Raw genomic sequence first — 18,706 nt, forward strand, 5'->3', positions numbered from 1 at the left:
GTGTGTGTGTGCGCGCTTTGGTGTGGTTGTCTGCCAAACCAAAGAGGGATCTCTTTTGGCGCAATGAAACTAACGTCTCTCTCTTTATCGTCTTTAACCACACAAACACTTTCACTCCACACACTCAGGCACAGACTGATAACAACCATCCTGCCAAACACACACACACACACACACACACACACACACACACACAAACACACAGACAAACACACTCACACTAGCCACATAGTGATTAGTGAGCACTATTGACTCTGGACTGTTATTACTCCCTAATGAATCTGCCATAAAGCTCTGAGACTGCAGCCTGCTGTCTGTGTATTCCACCAGAGGCGATTGAAGCTTTTGTGTTTATGTAGTTGCCTCTTGAACACAGCTTGCTCTCTCATAGACATAACTGTATTGGGGTGACGCTTCCTGTCATGGCTGTGCTGTATCTTAATGTATCTTAATAGGGTGACATAATAAAAAAACCCTACTTAAAGCTTCCTAACCCCTTATTTTATTTAGCTCATTACCAGAAAACACTCACATATGGTAACTCATAAAACCCACACATGTCATACACATGTTTAAGAAATTTTCACATCTACTGACCACATCATTATGTGAAATATGCCTAACAGGTAACATTCCTGCACTGTAAATACAGTCTTACACGCAGCCAGGCTGGCATCAATCACCCAGCTACTGTGAAATGAGCACACACGCAAATATCCCACCATATTGTCACGAGATCAGCAATCAATCACAGTGATCAAATCTGTGTCTCCTGCTGGTGCCCCTGAGTAGGGATCAATCCAGCCACAATTTAGCTGGCTGTCACTTCACGAGACTGTCCCACTTGTGCACACCATGTACAGTGTGTGTGTGTGTGTGTGTGTGTGTGTGTGTGTGAGAGTTATCTGTTTTGTCCAAAACGGGTCCCACACTGACACAAGTTCAAAAGAAATGCCTAAAAAAAGTTCCCTTCAAATTTTGCGTATTATGAATCACAAGTTAGATATTGTGTTTTCTCCACAACTGAAGAAACACTGACTGACTCATACAGTATGTGAGCATGTAGACAAACAAAACACACATCTAATACTGACTAATGGATGTAATGCCCCACTAGTCTAGACGTCTTATCTCTCCATTGTAATCAGGGATTTTGTTTTTAGTATAGACAGACCAGGTGTGCATGACAAGTTAGTGTGTGTGTGTGTGTGTGTGTGCTTAAAGTCATTCTGAGAATTTGTCATTGCAAATCCGGGGTGATAAACAGTGTGTCAATAAAGTGGTGTATTATGGCAAGCAGTGTGTAATTAGTACCACAACACTATTTCCATAGGGACAGACAGGGCAAAGCAGAGGCTGTTAGGTGAGTAATACTGTACAGTATGTGAAGTTAAAGTTACAGTGTGTAAACTGAAGTTCATCTGGAACCATTTTTATTAAAACAAGTCTCTTCTACAAGTTAATGCTGCTTTCCAACTAGAAATTCCACCAAAAAAAAAAAAAGTTGCCAAAGACTTCAAGGATATTACATTAACCATGCCAAAGTATGGATACTGCTGGAGTGGAAAGTGTTGAATTTTAGACGTGTGTAAGATTTTCCGTATATATACTTAATTTGCAGGAGAGCAGAGGGTGGTACCTGACTGGATGGTATGAAAACCTAACGGTGAAGAACTGCACAGTGTGTGTTGTTTGCTTGTCAAAAGAATGGGAGTGGGCTGGCTGCTGGTGGTTGAGTGAATGGATCATTACAGCACATGGAAAAAGTACCCATGGAGGAAATGAGAAAAGGGAACTGAATGGTCTTTGATTCTAAGAAGTTGCTTTGTTTCTATGAATTGAGAATTCCTGCAGAACAATGTACAACAAAATGACACACACACACACAATACATTGAAAATACTGAATGCATTATGTAAGAATAGAGTTGTTTTTAAAAAAGATTACACTACTGAATATTTCTACTTAAGAATGAGTTGTCACACTACCCTACTCTTTTTTTAAATGAAGTTCCAGCATTTTAAGGTAATCCACTGAGTGTTTAAATGGTTTATTGGGATTAAGAAGTCAGAAAACTGTTACAACATGTTAAAAAAATATGTCAGTTCTTCAATCCTTCATCTGAAAAATTAAAAATGACCATATTTGGAGATGGAGCTTTTAGAAAGTGACAAATGTGATTAATCATACAATAATCAAACAGCAGTAGAAATATGTTTCATTTAATCACAAGACAAAAACTAGGGGAGAATAACTGGAGCAGATGATTGATTTATTAAAATTCAGTACATTACTTTTACAAATTACTCTCACATAAGTTAATATGTACAATTAAATAAAACTTGTATGATTTTAGTACATTTCTAAGCACATTTTTATATGCCTCCACACAAAAGCATGGAGTTTCTACAAGCAGATATGATGTAGGTGAATCATCTGCACAGAGTATAATAGTTTTTTACTATAAAATCACTTCCAACCCATCAGCCGAGTCACCAAGAGAGAGAGAACAAGACAGACACTCAGAGGGAGATTAAAATAGGTTAATATAAACAAGGACATCCCTCCATCAGAGAGGGATCAATCTAGACTGATTGTACAGGCTGTTCTATTGATCCAATCAGTTCAACATAATGACCAAGTGTGAAAACCAGGGGAGAGACTGCTTTGGCACAGAGAAGGGGGATTCATTTGAGCAGGAATACATATAATAAAGACAATAATGTATGATCTTTCAGCAGGCACAGCAGAGCACACACTGACATACTAAGTCATGGAGTTTTATCCTACAACGGCAGAGGTGTTTGTGTGTGTGTGTGTTTGTGAAAGAGAGAGAGAGAGAGGTGGGAGGTCTGGCAATGAAAGATGATCTCAGATTCCTTGCGCTACTGAGGCGGACTCGGGGCGTCACAAGGTCCACCAGCCAGGAAGGAAAGGGCCGTGCATGTTGACATAGATGCTGTAGGAGATCACACACACACACACACACACTAACAGCAGGGGCTTGTGCAATAGCGGCTGCCTTTAAAGAGCGTGTGCAGTCAGGTGGGAAATTCCCTGGTCACAATCTCGGCATTCCAAAGGAGCCGAGTTATTGCCGCTCGCCACATCCAAGTGTCGGTCATGCCGCGCGTTAGCTTCGCCTTTCCTGCGTGTGTCTGTGATTTTTTTTTCTTTCTGTGTGACAGGCGATAAATGAACAGGAAATCCAAATAAGAGCGGCTGCTTCAAGTTCACGACCTTCCCCTCTGAGAAAAGTTGTTTGGGCTCCAAAACAAGACAAACACGAGGTTTTGTGTGTGTGCGTCAGCGCTCTGTCGGCTACAAGCACGATTAAAAACAACAACAGGTTAGACTGTGTGTTTGATCCCTACGTGGGGCCTGAGGCAGACTCCAAGCATTCATAATGTCACTGTGGTTACCACCGCAGTGGCTGTCATTTCACAGTAGAGCACAGTCATACTGCACAAGATCACAGGCCACGATGTACAATACCTGTTCCCTGAGGGACACCACCAATCACCTAAACATGATTTAACTCTGTCACGCTAACTCACAACACATCACAGACTGAAAGCTTCTGTGAATAGATGAATATAACCGTCTTTCCCCTTCAGGCCTGTGCAAAGGCGAGTATCCAGACCTGATACAGTTCTGATAAAGTTTTATAATCTGATACAGAAAATGGGTTAAGGACAACATTGTGATAAGTCACTGTGCCAAATCTGACAAGTTTCAGAGCTTGCCGAGAAGTAATTCAGGTTTTGAGTGTGTCAGATAAGAAGTGAGTGTATGTGTTGTGTGTGTGTGTGTGTGTGTGTGCCATTCTCAGGCACTGGACAGCATTGTGGATGTGAAGATCTGCTGCAGTATTTGGGGGATCTGCTTGGTATCCATGGCAACAAAAGATCTGCCCGCTGGAAGAGTCTTTTGGAGTCTGAAACAAAGACCAAAAGAAAAAAAAAGAAGAAGTTTGGGGTTAAAAAGAGGATCTCAACATTAGTAACACAATCGTTTCCCAAAATATAAAGACAGACGAGTGCTTGTTTGTGAAGTGAATTGGTACCAGACGTTTCAGTGAGTCTGAATGAAAGCACTGTCATTCATATGGTGGAGCTTAGGAACGAGGCAACACAGCTAAATCCACCGCATCTTTTGCATAAACCCACTACCTCTAAAGGCACTCTTTCTTTCTTTCTTTCTTTCTTTCCTTCTTTCTTTCCTTCTTACTTTCTTCCATTTGCTTAAGAATTCCGCTTTTTCAATAAGTTGTTTGTCCTCTAAATAAGGTCACACGCAAGCATGTACAGTCAACAGTGATATAAACAGTACTCCCAAAGTGACGTAATGTAAAATTACATAACCTTAGGCCTGTTATAACTAAGTTTATGTGCTTGCATGCTTCTATGACATGCTAATTTATTGTTCCTGTTCCTCTACCTCCTCTACCTCCTACGTCTTTGCATTCAGAGTTAATCTCTACCTGACCTTGGCTTCTGGAGTTGAAGAGTAATACCTTCTAGCTGCTTTCAAGGGTCAGAAGTCTCACTCTCTTAGCTTCTTCCTTCTCCTCCTCCTCTGTCCTGACTCTCTTGGCAGACTCATGAATGGAGTGTAAAACAGGACATTGTCATTCTGAAGGCTCTTCAGTTTAGATAACTTGATTCTAACCATGAAGCCAGCTGCTCTTCAAAGCCTCATGCGAGGCCTGCGAGCCTCAGCGTGGAGATGTATATCTGGCCGCGAGCTACAGAAGGGGCTTGGAGCAGAATGGCAAGAGGAGGAAGGAGGAGCATACTGAGGGGTGCATTTATCCCTCTTTTTGTCCAGCCTGCAAAGCTCTTGACTTAATCTGGGTTGTGACAACAAAGGTCATCAGGCAGGAACATGAGTACGCCTAAATTGGATGGTCATTGTTTTGCTTAACTTTGAAGTCTTGCTGTTGGCAGGGACTCTTTTTGTCTCTTGTTGTAATCTGTTCCTCTTTCATCTCCACTTTCTCCTCCATCTTTTCCCTCCTCCCACTGACATCCACTCTTACTTTCTCTAAGCTTTCATTACATACTTCCTGGCACCCCTCTTTTTTTCCCTCTTTCTTGACCTACTCTGACTATTTCCTCCTTTCCCCCACTTCCACCTCCTCCCCCCTCACCTTTCAGCCTGATCGCCGAGAGAGCCGATGAAAATGGCGAAGGCGTTGACCTGTGGGTCAGAGGTCAGGACGTTGGCAAAGCGCTCGGGTCGTATGCCGTAGCGCTCCAAGTTGGCATCGCTCAGCACCACCACGAAATACTCGTCGGCCTCCTCGCGCGCCAGCTCCTTGATGCTGGCCTCTGTGCCCTCCAGGGTGTAGTCGCCACTCATGCAGAACTGAGAGTGGGCGTGCATGTTCTGCAGGGCAAGGCAAAGCAAGTTTATTTATACAGCACATTTCAGCAATGAGGCAATTCAAGGTGCTTCATGTAAAACATTAAGAAAAAGTGCAGAGAAGGTGCAAAAGAAACAGAAATTTAATTAAAGAGCCAGGAAAATAGAAAAAAAAAACAAGCTAAAATAGAAGAAGACAGGTATAAAATGCAAGAGTAAAAGTTAATGTACAGTGTAAGAAATGAATTATTTGATTTAATAAGAGCCAGGCAAACAGAAATGTCTTCAGTCTTAATTTAAAAGAACTGAGAGTTGCAGCAGACCTGCAGTTTTCTGGGAGTGTGGAGCTTTAAAAACTGAACGCTGCTTCTTACATGTTTAGTTTGGACTCTGGGAACAGAAAGGAGACCCTGTACCAGATGACCTGAGAGGTCTGGATGGTCCATAAAGTAGCAGCAGATCAGAAATGTATTTTGGCCCTAAACCCTTTTAGTGCTTTATAAACCAACAGCAGTATTTTAAAATCAGGTATTTGACAGAGGGAGTGACGGAGGGAAGAGGAGCAGCAAGAGAGAGAAAAATGTGAAGGAGGAGGTGAATCTGGATATATACCAGACATCACCTCCAGTGTAAAACATCCAGTGTATCTCACAGGTGGAGAATTTGGTGGTATGGGGGATGAGCGGCTGCAAAAAGCTCTGAGCATTAAACTCTAAATTGCAATTGTATATTAAAAGGTCAGTTCAACACATTCATTTGTAATAAATAAACAACAATAGTAACAAGATGTGGATTTGATTATGAATCTATACCTTAAGAACTTTGAGTCTCTGTTTGTTATCCTTGGGGACTTTGTCTGCTCTGACCAGCTCGATGTCGTAACCATCACCTGAGTGTCCCACGATGTCATACTGCAAAGGAGAAACAGTAATAGGAAAAGAGAAGTTAATAAAGTTGGTACACAGGTAAGTTGTGTCATTACACACAAGTATAAATTGCAACAATATTCACATTGTTAGACTTCAGTGTAACTCTGTATTGTGTCATAGTCGTGCAGGACCTAGAATAGTTTGGAGTTTTTTTTTTTAAATTTCTGTTCTTCTGAGTAATTTGTTTTCAAGTGAATGCAATATGCTTCCGTACGCAGGTGTCATGGTGCAGAAACGTCAGACAGTAACTTACACAGCTATCCTCGCTCCAGCACCCACTACAGTATGTCATATGTGCACATGCTTCCCATAGATCATCCATCACAACTGGCTCACATAAAAGCAGGTCAGACTGGCACTGTGGGCTCCACTCAGCTATTTCAGGATGCAGATATTATGTGTATGGGCTATTTCTAATGAGGGCAGTTATGACTGTGGTGGTCAAAGGTATGCGACTATGTGTCTCATCCGCTCATATCGCTGTTGCTGGGTAGGAAAATGTGCTTTTCCCAATGTCAGATAAGAAAAACTGGGTTGTTTTTAGTAGAACAAGTTTAGTTCAAGCTGTTTTTTTCATGAGCTTGGTGTAAATAATCACTCAATTAAATTCAAAATATAAATATAATTAAAGCCAATAAAATTAGAAATTTTCATTCAAAAAAACACATATATAAAGCATGCTATTCTAATTCTGGCTTGTTAATAGATGTTTAAAGTGACGATTTGTACTGCTTATAGATGTCTAATGTTGAATCATGTCATCTATATTTAGCTAATTCAGTTCCTATGTTTGACCATCAGTAAATGTTTGTGTCTTACTTTGCGTGCGTGTGTGTGTGTGTGTGAAAAGGTAGCACACTCACAAGTGAAGGTGTGTTATCAGATTCACTTTTATGTAAGGGGTTCTATGCAAAGACAGTACTTACACCGAGATGTGATGAGGAAATATGTGTGTGTGTGTGAGTGTGTGTGCGTACGTATGAATGTGTGACACTGATACGTGATCAGCATTTGGATGGGTTGAGTGTCACTTAGGGGCCAAGAAGTCTGTCTCCCTTCAACGTTTTAGCAGACACTCATGCCTCCCTCTCTCTCTCTCTCTCTCTCTCTTTCTTCTCTCAATCCATCAATCTTTTGCTTCGTCACTCTTTTCACCGATTCTACAATCTGGGTCAAGATGCACTTCATTTCCATCTGTGAAATGTGCTCTGTAAGCTTTCTTTGCAAAATCAAATATAGACTTAGGTTTAACGACAGAGCACCAGTGTGCATAAAATAAGACAGGAATACAGAGACAGAGAAGATTAAAAGCGTCCTTCAACACAACCACTGTGTGTCAACCACACTAATGACAGCGAGGACAAAGCCAAGCTTTGGCTGTCATTGAGGTTACAATACAACAACTCCTTTACATGACAAAACAAGCAGCCTAGACACCTGGGTATGAAAGCATGAGTTTTCTTCTGATCTTCATGAGTTTTGATTTATAAGACCATCAGGGGAAGAGTGGAAGACGATTCTAGTTCAAGGTTGTACAGTAAATTGTATCGTCAGTAATGAGATGTTTGGTGTGACGGCCTCACCTTGAACTTGTTCTCGTAGTTCTCCAGAGCCTCCATGACCATACACACAGCTTCCATGGAGCGCTCCAGCCTGCCGTCCACGCCGTTGAAGCGGTACATGCTGCCCGAAACGTCCGCCAGCACCCGTAAACGTTTGGGCTTCTGCTGAGGACTGCCAAGCTGTAAATGCACAAGGTAACATTAAAAAAAGAAGAAATTCGGCAGTGACTAACGATTAAGTTAAAGAAAAACACCTACTGTGTTTTGCTAAATTTGGTGTAGCTTACTTAAAATAACATTGAACACAAGGCCAGGATTTCAAAACCGGTTGCAATTATTTTATAGTAGACCTTCAAGCCAGACCAAAAATATGCAAGTCTTGAAGTTAAATAAGGTAGAAAAACATGGCATGCATATTATGGTTAGTGTGTGTTTGTATGATTAGTGTGGGAACTATCTCTGTGCAGCGTGTGTGCTTCCTCGAGCACACACATGAGAGTTGAAGAAATGACTAGAAGCTGTGTGAGAGCTTGAGAAGAAACACAGGGTGTAATAATAATCTCTTACACACCGCTGGAATGTGCCATCTGACAGATAAAGGTCAAAATTACGTGTGTGAGTCTGTGAGTGTGTGCGTGAAGGTGCGGCGCAGAAAAAAAGACACATAGTATGGGTCTGGTTTAAATATCTGGTGAAAACACACACACACACACACACACACACACACACACACACACACACACACACACACACACACACACACACACACACACACACACACACACACACCTCTGGGTCCAGTTCTCCCCTGCGTTTATATATGGTCTTCTCTCCAGTTAGGCCATCAATGATTTTAGCATCATCCAGTTCTCCCAGAGCCTGATTCTTCAGCCACTGTCGCTCCTTTCCTTTGGCCTGAAACAAACACACACAAACAAATACATAACCAGAGACACTCAGTATTGGAGCCAACGATTCAAACCCCAAATGGGCTGAAATAGACATTATGCACTGATCAACCAAACACAAACACAGGGAAGATGATTTCATTTTGGTGGAGCTTTCAGGGACAGCAGATTGTGAAACAAGACAGTGTAATTCACACACACAGACACTCACAGGAGAGGTTCACAATACATACAGTATTAGTGAAGTAATAGGATCTCATGGCTAATTGCTTGTGCATGCATCTGTCACTCCAACAAATCCAACTACCACCTTTCCTCACACCCATACCCTCAGAACAAAAGAGGCAGGAGGCTGGGGTCACTTTGAAGCTCTGATGTCATTTCTTAGCATGTTACAATATGTTATGAACATTTTATCATAGTCCTCTTTTTGCTGTGGTCACTTGGACGAAAAGAGAAGAAAGGAAGAGCAACATCACTTTCTCCTATCTTTAGTTTGCTCCCTGAGGAAGTAGATCTCCTTTACAGTAAATACTGCTAACAAAAGAAGGAACACAATCCGCCCCCCTCCCTAGCCGCACATGCAGCCACTACAAACAGTGATCATATTCAGTTTCAAGTGTGTTTTCTTTACTCCAACATGATGTGTGTACACGCCAAAGAACATAGATTAGCCATCAGTTCAGGTCTCATGACATTATATCACTGATAAGCTCTGACACACGCAACAATAGTCGTCAATTGTTAATGCGGTGTGTGCTAGTGAACACAATGTACAAAAGAAGAAGAAATGCATGTGAAGCTTTACGTGTATAGACAAACAACCGGACTAACTGAGGTATAATCTTATATTTGCAAAATATAATGCCAAAAATAATAAATTGCTTTACGTAAAAACTGAACACTGGCAGAGCAACCAAGCAAACTTGCACTGTAGCTAAAAGTCATGAGCAGACAGTGTGTCGTTAGCAGTTTTGAAGAGCGATGACCAAACCAGCATGTAATGGGACCAAAGTACATTTACATGATGTTTAATGTGCTTCAGCTGAGCAGGCTAGCTGAGCACTAGCTATCTAGCCTGCTCAGACGTTAGCGGTGCACTTTTCCCTGGTGAATGTTTGTTTGGTGGCTCATTCAACAAGCTAAGGTGTAGGACAACACATGATCATGTTTGTAAGTTAGATAAGATAAAGATGTTAGCAAGACAACTAATGTGGGTTATGGTTATGAGTCTGTGGCTCTTGTGTTGTGTAGCAGGATGCTATCAGGCTGTGTGACTATCTTCAGATATGTGTGCTGTGGTACACTTCATTTGGTCTTTAAATATTTAATAATATGTATTTAAATAGCATGAAACCATTCCTCAATTTCTCGGTTAGTTGATTTGAATATTTGTTATTTATCTTATTAAAGTGACATTTTCTAATGTTTTTAGACTGTTGCATCGATTCTATTGAAACATAATTCATTGTTTCTATGTTTGACCATCAGTGGATACACACTCACAACTGAAGGTGTACCACTCAGATTTACTCTTACTGTATGTAATGGGTGCAAAGAAGTCACTTGTGATTAGGAAATGTGTGTTTGTGTATATGTGTGTGTGTCTGTGTCACTGATATGTGATCAGAATTTGTTTGGAATTTGTCTTAGGTAGTTCTTGGCTCTACTACTTATTTATTGCTACTTTCTGACATTTAACAAAAAACAAAAGATAAATGAGAAAATAACTTGCAGGTGTTAATGAAAACAATAATTCATGACCTGGTTTCTTGATGAGTGATTGTGGCCCACACAAGGTCAGTCACAAAAATGATTTTCTTTTAATTATCTCATTGTGATCAAGCATTTCCAAAACATCTGTCCTCCCACAGAATGTCTTTGTATGACTTTCATGTCCTGAGAAGTTTTGGCAAAGATAGCAATAATAACCTATGTTAAGGCATGCTTTTACTCAGACTCAAATATGCATCCCTCTTAACATTTCTGGCTAGTTATAGAACTGATTTCCTCCTCTGAGATCCTCGATGAATACAGGCCCAGGTGTTTATATCTGGCAAGGCGGCAAGCCAGTCCATTGTTGTGAGCGGATGGAAACAATACACGATCAGTTTTTTGAAAACTTTCCAGCTATGGTTAGATGTGTGTGTGTGTGTGTGTGTGTGTGTGTGTGTGTGTGTGTGTGTGTGTGTGTGTGTGTGTGTGTGTGACCTCATCAATCACTCATCAGGAATGATAAAAATAACATGACTTCACAGCGTTACGCCTGCTCTGATTGGTATAATTTCAGTCGTCTTTACAGCGGAAAAAAAGCTTGGGGCTAAAAGGACAATCCCCAACAATAACCAACATTCATGTTCAAAGCCCGCGCTGGCATGGAAGCAAACACCTGGATGGAAAACACAAACACACACACACAAACACTCCCACCCACCACAAATATACAAACAGAGCTTCACACCTGGACAGGAGGATAATAGAGCAAGGCTTCGTGTTGCTGCTCTGTAATCATTCTCACATGCTGCATGATTTTTCTCTTGTCACGTGTACGCACATGCACACACGCACACACACATATACACACACACTTGACAACTTGAATAGATGCAAAACAAAGAGAGGAAAGTTGAAGCCAAAATAATGAAATTGAGACAATAATGCATCCTGTATTGTGGACCACCCCTCCCTATTCTCTGGCTTTAGATTCATTCAACCAATCAGGATTCTCATGCGCTCACCCCCTCCTTCCTGCCTCAACATCACATTTCAGACTGTATGACGTTAACCATTTGTCATCTACCTGCTTTTGTTTTCTGACTGACCTTCGACAACAGGACTGCAGTCGTTACTGTCCCACTGTACAGTGAAAGCTATTTTATCTAAATCTTGTTTGAATAACTGTTTTAACCAGATCATTTATACTACAGTTCCACTCAACATATCAATGTTTTTATGAGGAAGTGTCTTCAGACTGTTAGACAACACATGCAGGATTTGCATTAAATGAACAGCACAGAAACAAAAATCACATTTTGCTGTGAAAATATAATATATGATTTTATTATATCATATTTTTCTCATTTTAGAATGAGGGATGATAATAATAATAGTAACAGGGCAGATCAATATTTCAATACTATTAACTTTGAGTTGAATTGTATCTTGATGATATTGTCATATTTTGTTCTCTATTTAAAAATGATATTGTCCTAATTAATGGAAATTGTAATTATTAACTAACAATAAGTAACGCTGTTTTACATGTGCAATACTGTTAACTATATTCAAATTATTTGAATTGTTAATTTTCCACATTATGTTCTAAATACAGCTACAAAAGTAATGACTAGAGAAATAGAAAATAGAAAATTGTAAAATATACCATTACTGTCAGTAACTGTCAGTTGTCCATTTGTCAAAAATCATGCATAATAACAAGTTGAAATTATTTTTTCAAAACATCATTGACTGACTTTAGTCAGAACAGAGTAAAGAACTAAGTATGATGCCACATAGAGTAAAGCTAACCTGTAAACTGTCCAGGATGATGCGTAGAGACTGAACCTGTCTCCTGACAGCACTGGAGAAGCGCTCGTAGGTGGTAGCATCATACTCGCTCATATTAATCTCCTTCAACCTGAGACGAAAGGACAGAAAAACAGAGAGAGTGAGATAAGAGACAGATTCATTTCATATCTATAATGACCAGCATTTGTTCTATTCAAGCAGACAGGCAGTTCCATTGGCCACAAGCATCTTTGTGCAGGAAGCATTCAATATATTATCAATACAAATTAATTGACAATGGATCACTTTTGATTGAAAACAAAAGTGTATCTGTAGACGTCTCAATCATAACGTCCCCTTATACTGTATGTACTGTTCCACCTTAAATTATGAACAATACGAAGACTTGCTCATCAAAACACAGCTCTACAATGCTTTCAGGAAACCTTTCAACCTCACAAGCCAACCATTTAATTTGCAGACACTATCACAAGGCTGTTGTAAAATGTAAACATGGACATCCACTACAATAACTGGTCAATTACTTAGACAATTACAAACTTCTCATAAAGGCTCCAAGTTAATAAAGTACAAATCATCAAATACATACCAGCATGGATAAGGAAACACTTGTGAAGAATACCCATTCTCACACACCACCAGTTTGTACATTCATTGGAGAAGCTGAGGGTGCTACGTCTTTCCAAAATAACTTTATTTTTCATCTAAAAGATAATCTATGGATGCAACCACTAACGTGATGCAGCATAGTGAAACTACACCTGCAACTTTTGGGTAAAATTGAAACTACCGTTTGTGCATATACACAGTTAAATCTTTTCATTAAGGCAGCACACCTGTGGAATACTGACATTGGGGTCAGTGTGGTTAAATATGGAGCACTTAGTGTGTATGTGTATTTTCTCTGAAACACACCTGTGGACAAGACAGGTGGGCTATGACCTCCAAGCTGAGCTTATCAGTATAACCACACTGTGCAGGTACTTAAGGATCGCTGACACACACACAGGTGAGTGTCTTACCTCCAATATGTGCACAAACTAATGTGTGTGTGTATGTGTGTTGAACAGGGACAGAAAGTGGGTGAAATCTCGTCCAGGTGTTTGAAACTTCTGGTGACAACCAGACCGTGACCACCGCAGAGATACAGAACTTCAAAAAGCTGGCAGGGTTGGTGGGATGGTGGAGAGGCTTTATGTGTCACAGCTTGCAAGAAACCTTTGTGCGTGGGTGTGAGTGGTTGCATGAGAGCAAGGTCAGACAGACACAGTATATTGTGTAGTCTGTGATGGCATCAGCCATGCAATCAAAAAGACCATATGTATACACACACACACACACACACACACACACACACGCACACACACACACACAGGACATCTATCAACATGATGTCTGCAACAGGTGTTTGAATTAAGTTACAGTACATCATCAATGATGATGGCAAAAAATAAATAAAAAATGGCAAAACCTGCCTATTGTTAATCAAACACAGTTATGTATAATACTGTAATACTGAAACAAACAATATGACAAGAAAACCCACAAAGTTAGATGAACATAAAGAAGAAATCTAAATATATCCAGTAGAGATTTTTGGCATGTGATTGGTAGCTGATAATGATGTAAAGCATGTCCTCTGGTTAACATTTAACATATTTGTTTCAAGGTATTCATATGTAGTTACAGTATTTTTGGCTGTCTGGTCCTCTGCATTCACACCACAAAGCAGGACATGGCAAAGTGACTTCCTCCACACATTCCTATGTGTGCATATGTGTGTATATGTGTGTGTGTGTGTGTGTGGATGCGTGAGAGTTTATATGGTGGGCAGACATTCTGGCCAGTGGCCGCTGCTATTTCCTCCAAATTCCTGAATCTTGACTTAAACAGGAGAATGAATGTGGGTGAATTACAGAGAAAGAGAGAGAGAGAGAGTTTTGGCTGAAGGTCGAGACAGCGCACTGAAATTTCACACACAAAAACCACAAAAACAAGGCTGACACTCCCTACGACTAAACACACTAGACAAACAGTAGGTTTTCATGCACAAAACATCCCTCTTCTCAGGACAAAGATTTTCTTTGATGAAGAAACTAGTTTTTTCTTCAAACATTTAGTTCTAGTTTTATTCTGCAAATTATGATGGAAAAGAATTTATTTAAACAATATACTGGTTTTGTCTTACCATGCACTTTTTTGCTTTCACTTTTTGGTTATGTCCAACATCTTTTCATCACAACCTTGCTAATTGTTGGTATATTAAAATATTTCCATTAAATTGTTTTAGGTTTTATATTATAATAAAATATGAAATATGGTTAAAACTTAACAATGTGTCCAACAAGAACACATTTAAATTTAAATCCTTTTCTTAGCTAATGGGAACTCTCCTTGCTCTCATTTACTGCATTTTATTGTTGCTGTTTTTTAAATTGTTGAAACACATTTCTACCAACTTAGAGATAACATGACCCAGGTTACAATACAGACTTGTTTTCATGTTATTGGATAGTAGGTGTATGTCATACGCAGGGTACTGCATATGACTCGCAGTACCCTGCTATTCATATCCCACCATGAAACCAGAATAGAAGAAAGCAATGATGCAACAAGGACAAAAATTAATGTTAAAGTTGTCTTGACTACAGTGTAACAATTACTAAGAGGACAAACTTCCTATAACCACATGTTTTATTCATACTGGTTCCTTTCACCCTATGACGTGTAGCCAGCAGACCCATGACCAATAGGAGAACATCTTTTGTTTCTTAAAGTGAGTGACTTCGGTGTGTGTCAAACACATAAAAATAATGAGCATTTTAAACAAATCTACTAAGTTATTTTTGACTTTCAAAATTGACATAAACCTGGAAATTCAAGATGGTTGATAAGGTATGGAGACACACTCAGAAAGATAGTATGTGTGTGTGTGTGTGTGTGTGTGTGTGTGTGTGTGTGTGTGTGTGTGTGTGTGTGTGTGTGTGTGTGTGTGTGTGTGTGTGTGTGTTTCGTGTTTTAGGCATACCTCAACCTGTTTTTGCTTGCATGTGTGTCAGGATTACAGCTTGATGCTTAACTTAAAACTAAGTAAACAAGGGATTGTTGGCACATATCAGTAAATGAGAACCTATGGAAAAAGCCTGACAGGGTTGACCTGAGATATGAAAAAAACCTCACTTCAAGTTAAGTGACAACTATTTGGAAAAAGGGTATTAGCATGTAACTACAAGATTTCTTTTGGCTTAGTGGGACACTGATAGGCAGGCAGAAGGCATGCAGGGAGGGGAGACAGAGGGAAGTAGGGAAAAGGTCTCAAGGAAGAAATTGGAAAATGGAAGCAATGGTGGTGAAATGGGTAAAGACAGAGGGAAGAAGAGAGGTGGAGATTCAGACAAGGAGAGTCCAAGAGGCTGTCCTCTTGGTGTGAAAGCAGTCAGTGTATGAGAAGAGCTATGAAGGAAAAGGGGGAGGGGGGAGGAGGAGGATGAGGGGGGTGGGGGAGCAAAGAAAGTAAAGAGAACGAGGTTGTTTGAAGCAGGAGAGAACAGAGAAGGCCTTCATGGTTGAGCTGGTGAAAGAGGTGCCCTCTCAACCCTCTACTCTGAAGCAAAATGCAAGCACACACACACACACACTAACACACACACACACACACACACATACCGCCCAGCGGGATATACCGTTCTGCTGCTCATCCATCCGGCCAGGGCAGTGCAGCCTGTGGTTATTTGCCCAGGATGGAGCACCATACCTGGGGTGGCTGACTGACCAGGGAACCCTGCAGATGGCCAAACAAAAAGGCCCACACACAAATATACATACACACAGACAAGCACACCTGTTCCACATTGCACAGTTCACACTTTTGTTCTGAATGGTTTCCAAAGTGGAAAAAACGCGAGTCCAAAACATCTTTACATGTCCACACAGCAGCAACACAGAGAGGTTTGTGAGTGTTGTTTCCCACCTGTAGAGCTCAGTCAGTTAAGCTATGGAGGACAGAGAGAGGCTACTAGAGAAAGTTAATCATTACATTCATCATTTCTGTATTTAATACGACCTACCTCTCTTTGAAGGCTTTCTCAGCCATTTCCCGGGCTGCTCTGCGGACCTCTTCTGGAACTGCATCCTTCTCGGCCTGGGAAACCTGGTGGACCTTGTGTCCTGCGTCCAGGCGATAGGGACCTCCTTTACCACCGAGCCCCGCTGTGTCTCTGCCGCCTGCAGATAAACATCTTGTTAGGGATACACTGATAAGTGCTTACAGAGCCATTTGGATGTTAAATGCCTTGCTTAAGGGCAATTAAGCCATTACTGAGAGAAGAGAGCACATTACTGCCATTTCAAACACACCCCTCCTTATACACCCTCATTCACAGTAATGCATTTAAATGTTGTATGAGATTTTAAACCTTTTTTTGTCAATAGATAAGAATTTGTGTGTATTGCTGACCCAGTAAGAAACCTGTTACCTGTGCCTCCCGCCCACTGGTTTCCCCCAACATGAGGATCATTCTTGGCATCGATCTTGCCGTGCTTTGGGGCTGTGACATCCAAACCACTGTCCCTCTGGACGGTAATCTGAAAGGAGAGGAGCGAGAGATGCCATGAGAGATTAATTCTTAACATTTAGAGAAAAACTCCAGGTTTTTAGATGTCTTTCTCAGATTTCTGCTGCAACCCCAATCAGTGTAGTTCCTGTATTTTTTAGGTCTAAAAAGGCTAAGAGACTGTTGTAGAAAATCACAAGATTGCATGAAAGCCTAAAGATGATGATTGGCTAAGCAGTTATTGAAATAAATTCCAAATCATGTTAAAATGTTCCTTAAGAAGGAGAAAACACAGTAGTTGTAATGGTAATCACACTTTGCCACAAATACAGATCTTTGAGATTGTACTTTTTTCTTTCCCAAGCTCACACAACCTTATTTGACACATCTTCTTTGTGTTCACATTGTGATGTACTGAATTAATATGTGAGACAGCCATCAAACCTTCCAAAACAGTCAGTTACCCACCACACAGTCAAAGCAATAAAAGAATGGACTTTCTATCTCTAAGAGGTTTGGTTTGGGCAGGGTGGACAGAACAAGCTCTGTTTAAATCTGCAGGAGAGTAGTGGAGAGGGAAGGAGCAGAGACAGAGAGAGAGGTTAAGGCTTTTGGATGTTTAGGTCCATCTCAATAGCACCACCAGAGCCAAAATCAGCATGCTGGTTCTCACACGGAGGCAAGGCAACTGGCCAGAGTCTGGCATGCATGAAGGAGTGAGAGAGAAAGGGGTAGTTCAGTGAGAGACTAAGTGTATCCCCTGCAGTTCGGTTGCATTCTTACTGCAGGCATTTGAATGGTATTTGTGGGAAATGAGGTTTTGTTATTTACTGTGAGTGGCTGTCTATGAGTTATTATCTTCACAATGTTTGATTTCTGCTTGGTTTGTCATGGTCTGAGCAGTTGGATAGAGACTTATCTTGAGAGAGCAGCAATCCAGCTGAGAGGTGCCCCTCCTCTTTCTAAGCTGACCTACTGTCCACACCTCAAACTGACACACACAGTGGCGCTCAGAGCTCAGGATCTGTTCTCACACCTACATGAAGCTGGGCAGTGCTGCATCAGCAGAGCCCGCTATATTTGGTGCAGATTAGGAGTGTCAGTCTGATAAACACCATGCCAGATTATAAAGACAAGATAATACCTCTTTGTGGGAACCAGCTTATACAGTGGACACAGGTGCAATGAAAAGATATGTTTGATTGCTCTTGCAGTTTCTCACTTTTATTTGTATTTTCTTTATATATTGAAATTGAGTGTTCCTGCTGTTTTCAATCAATGCATTCACACATGAAGCAGATGACATCAAACTGACAATCTCCCAGAAATTAGCTGAGATGTTTAGTAATATTCATGTTAAAGTGTTAAAAAAAAGTAGCAACAACTAGTATAAATGTATCAATAACAAAAGCACTTAATATAAATAAAAATGATCAACAATAATAATTATATATTTATAATTAGATTATTGATTATAATAATCAATAATCCCTCACATTTCTTTTTAAAAGGTGTTGAGACAAGGGGTTTAAGGCCGGATTATGTAATTGAACAATACATTTAACAATCATAAATAAGAATTCTAGATATTAGTGTATATGTATAGGTGTATACAAGACAATTACATTTTTAAAACATCTACAAAAATATACTAAAAAATGTACTATAAATCAATCATCACACATATCAGTGTGACTGATGTTAGTTTATTATAGATGTATTGAAAAAATGTGTTTAAAAAAGAATATTTAATAAGATATTAGATATTTTAACTCAAAAATATTGATATTGGTATTGAAATAAAATATAGTCAGTAAAAGACATCTTACACAGAGATACAGACATGCAGACCATGATCC

General features: G+C 40.2%; 1 protein-coding gene across 1 annotated transcript in view; it reads right to left on the reverse strand.

Moving 5' to 3' along the window:
* Positions 1–2,255: 2,255 nt before the first annotated feature.
* The window catches only part of vwa8 (von Willebrand factor A domain containing 8), a 69,292-nt gene continuing 52,841 nt past the window's right edge, over positions 2,256–18,706 (reverse strand). The window contains exons 38-45 of the mRNA XM_053328799.1: positions 16,770–16,878; positions 16,362–16,518; positions 12,295–12,403; positions 8,648–8,773; positions 7,880–8,038; positions 6,180–6,278; positions 5,153–5,391; positions 2,256–3,937 (exon numbers count right to left, since the gene is read on the reverse strand). Coding sequence (XP_053184774.1) covers positions 3,829–3,937; positions 5,153–5,391; positions 6,180–6,278; positions 7,880–8,038; positions 8,648–8,773; positions 12,295–12,403; positions 16,362–16,518; positions 16,770–16,878 — 1,107 coding nt within the window. The 3' untranslated portion in view covers positions 2,256–3,828. The remainder of the gene's footprint in view (positions 3,938–5,152; positions 5,392–6,179; positions 6,279–7,879; positions 8,039–8,647; positions 8,774–12,294; positions 12,404–16,361; positions 16,519–16,769; positions 16,879–18,706) is intronic.

Source organism: Scomber japonicus, chromosome 11, assembly GCF_027409825.1.
Source record: "Scomber japonicus isolate fScoJap1 chromosome 11, fScoJap1.pri, whole genome shotgun sequence".
Classification (NCBI taxonomy): Eukaryota; Metazoa; Chordata; class Actinopteri; order Scombriformes; family Scombridae; genus Scomber; species Scomber japonicus.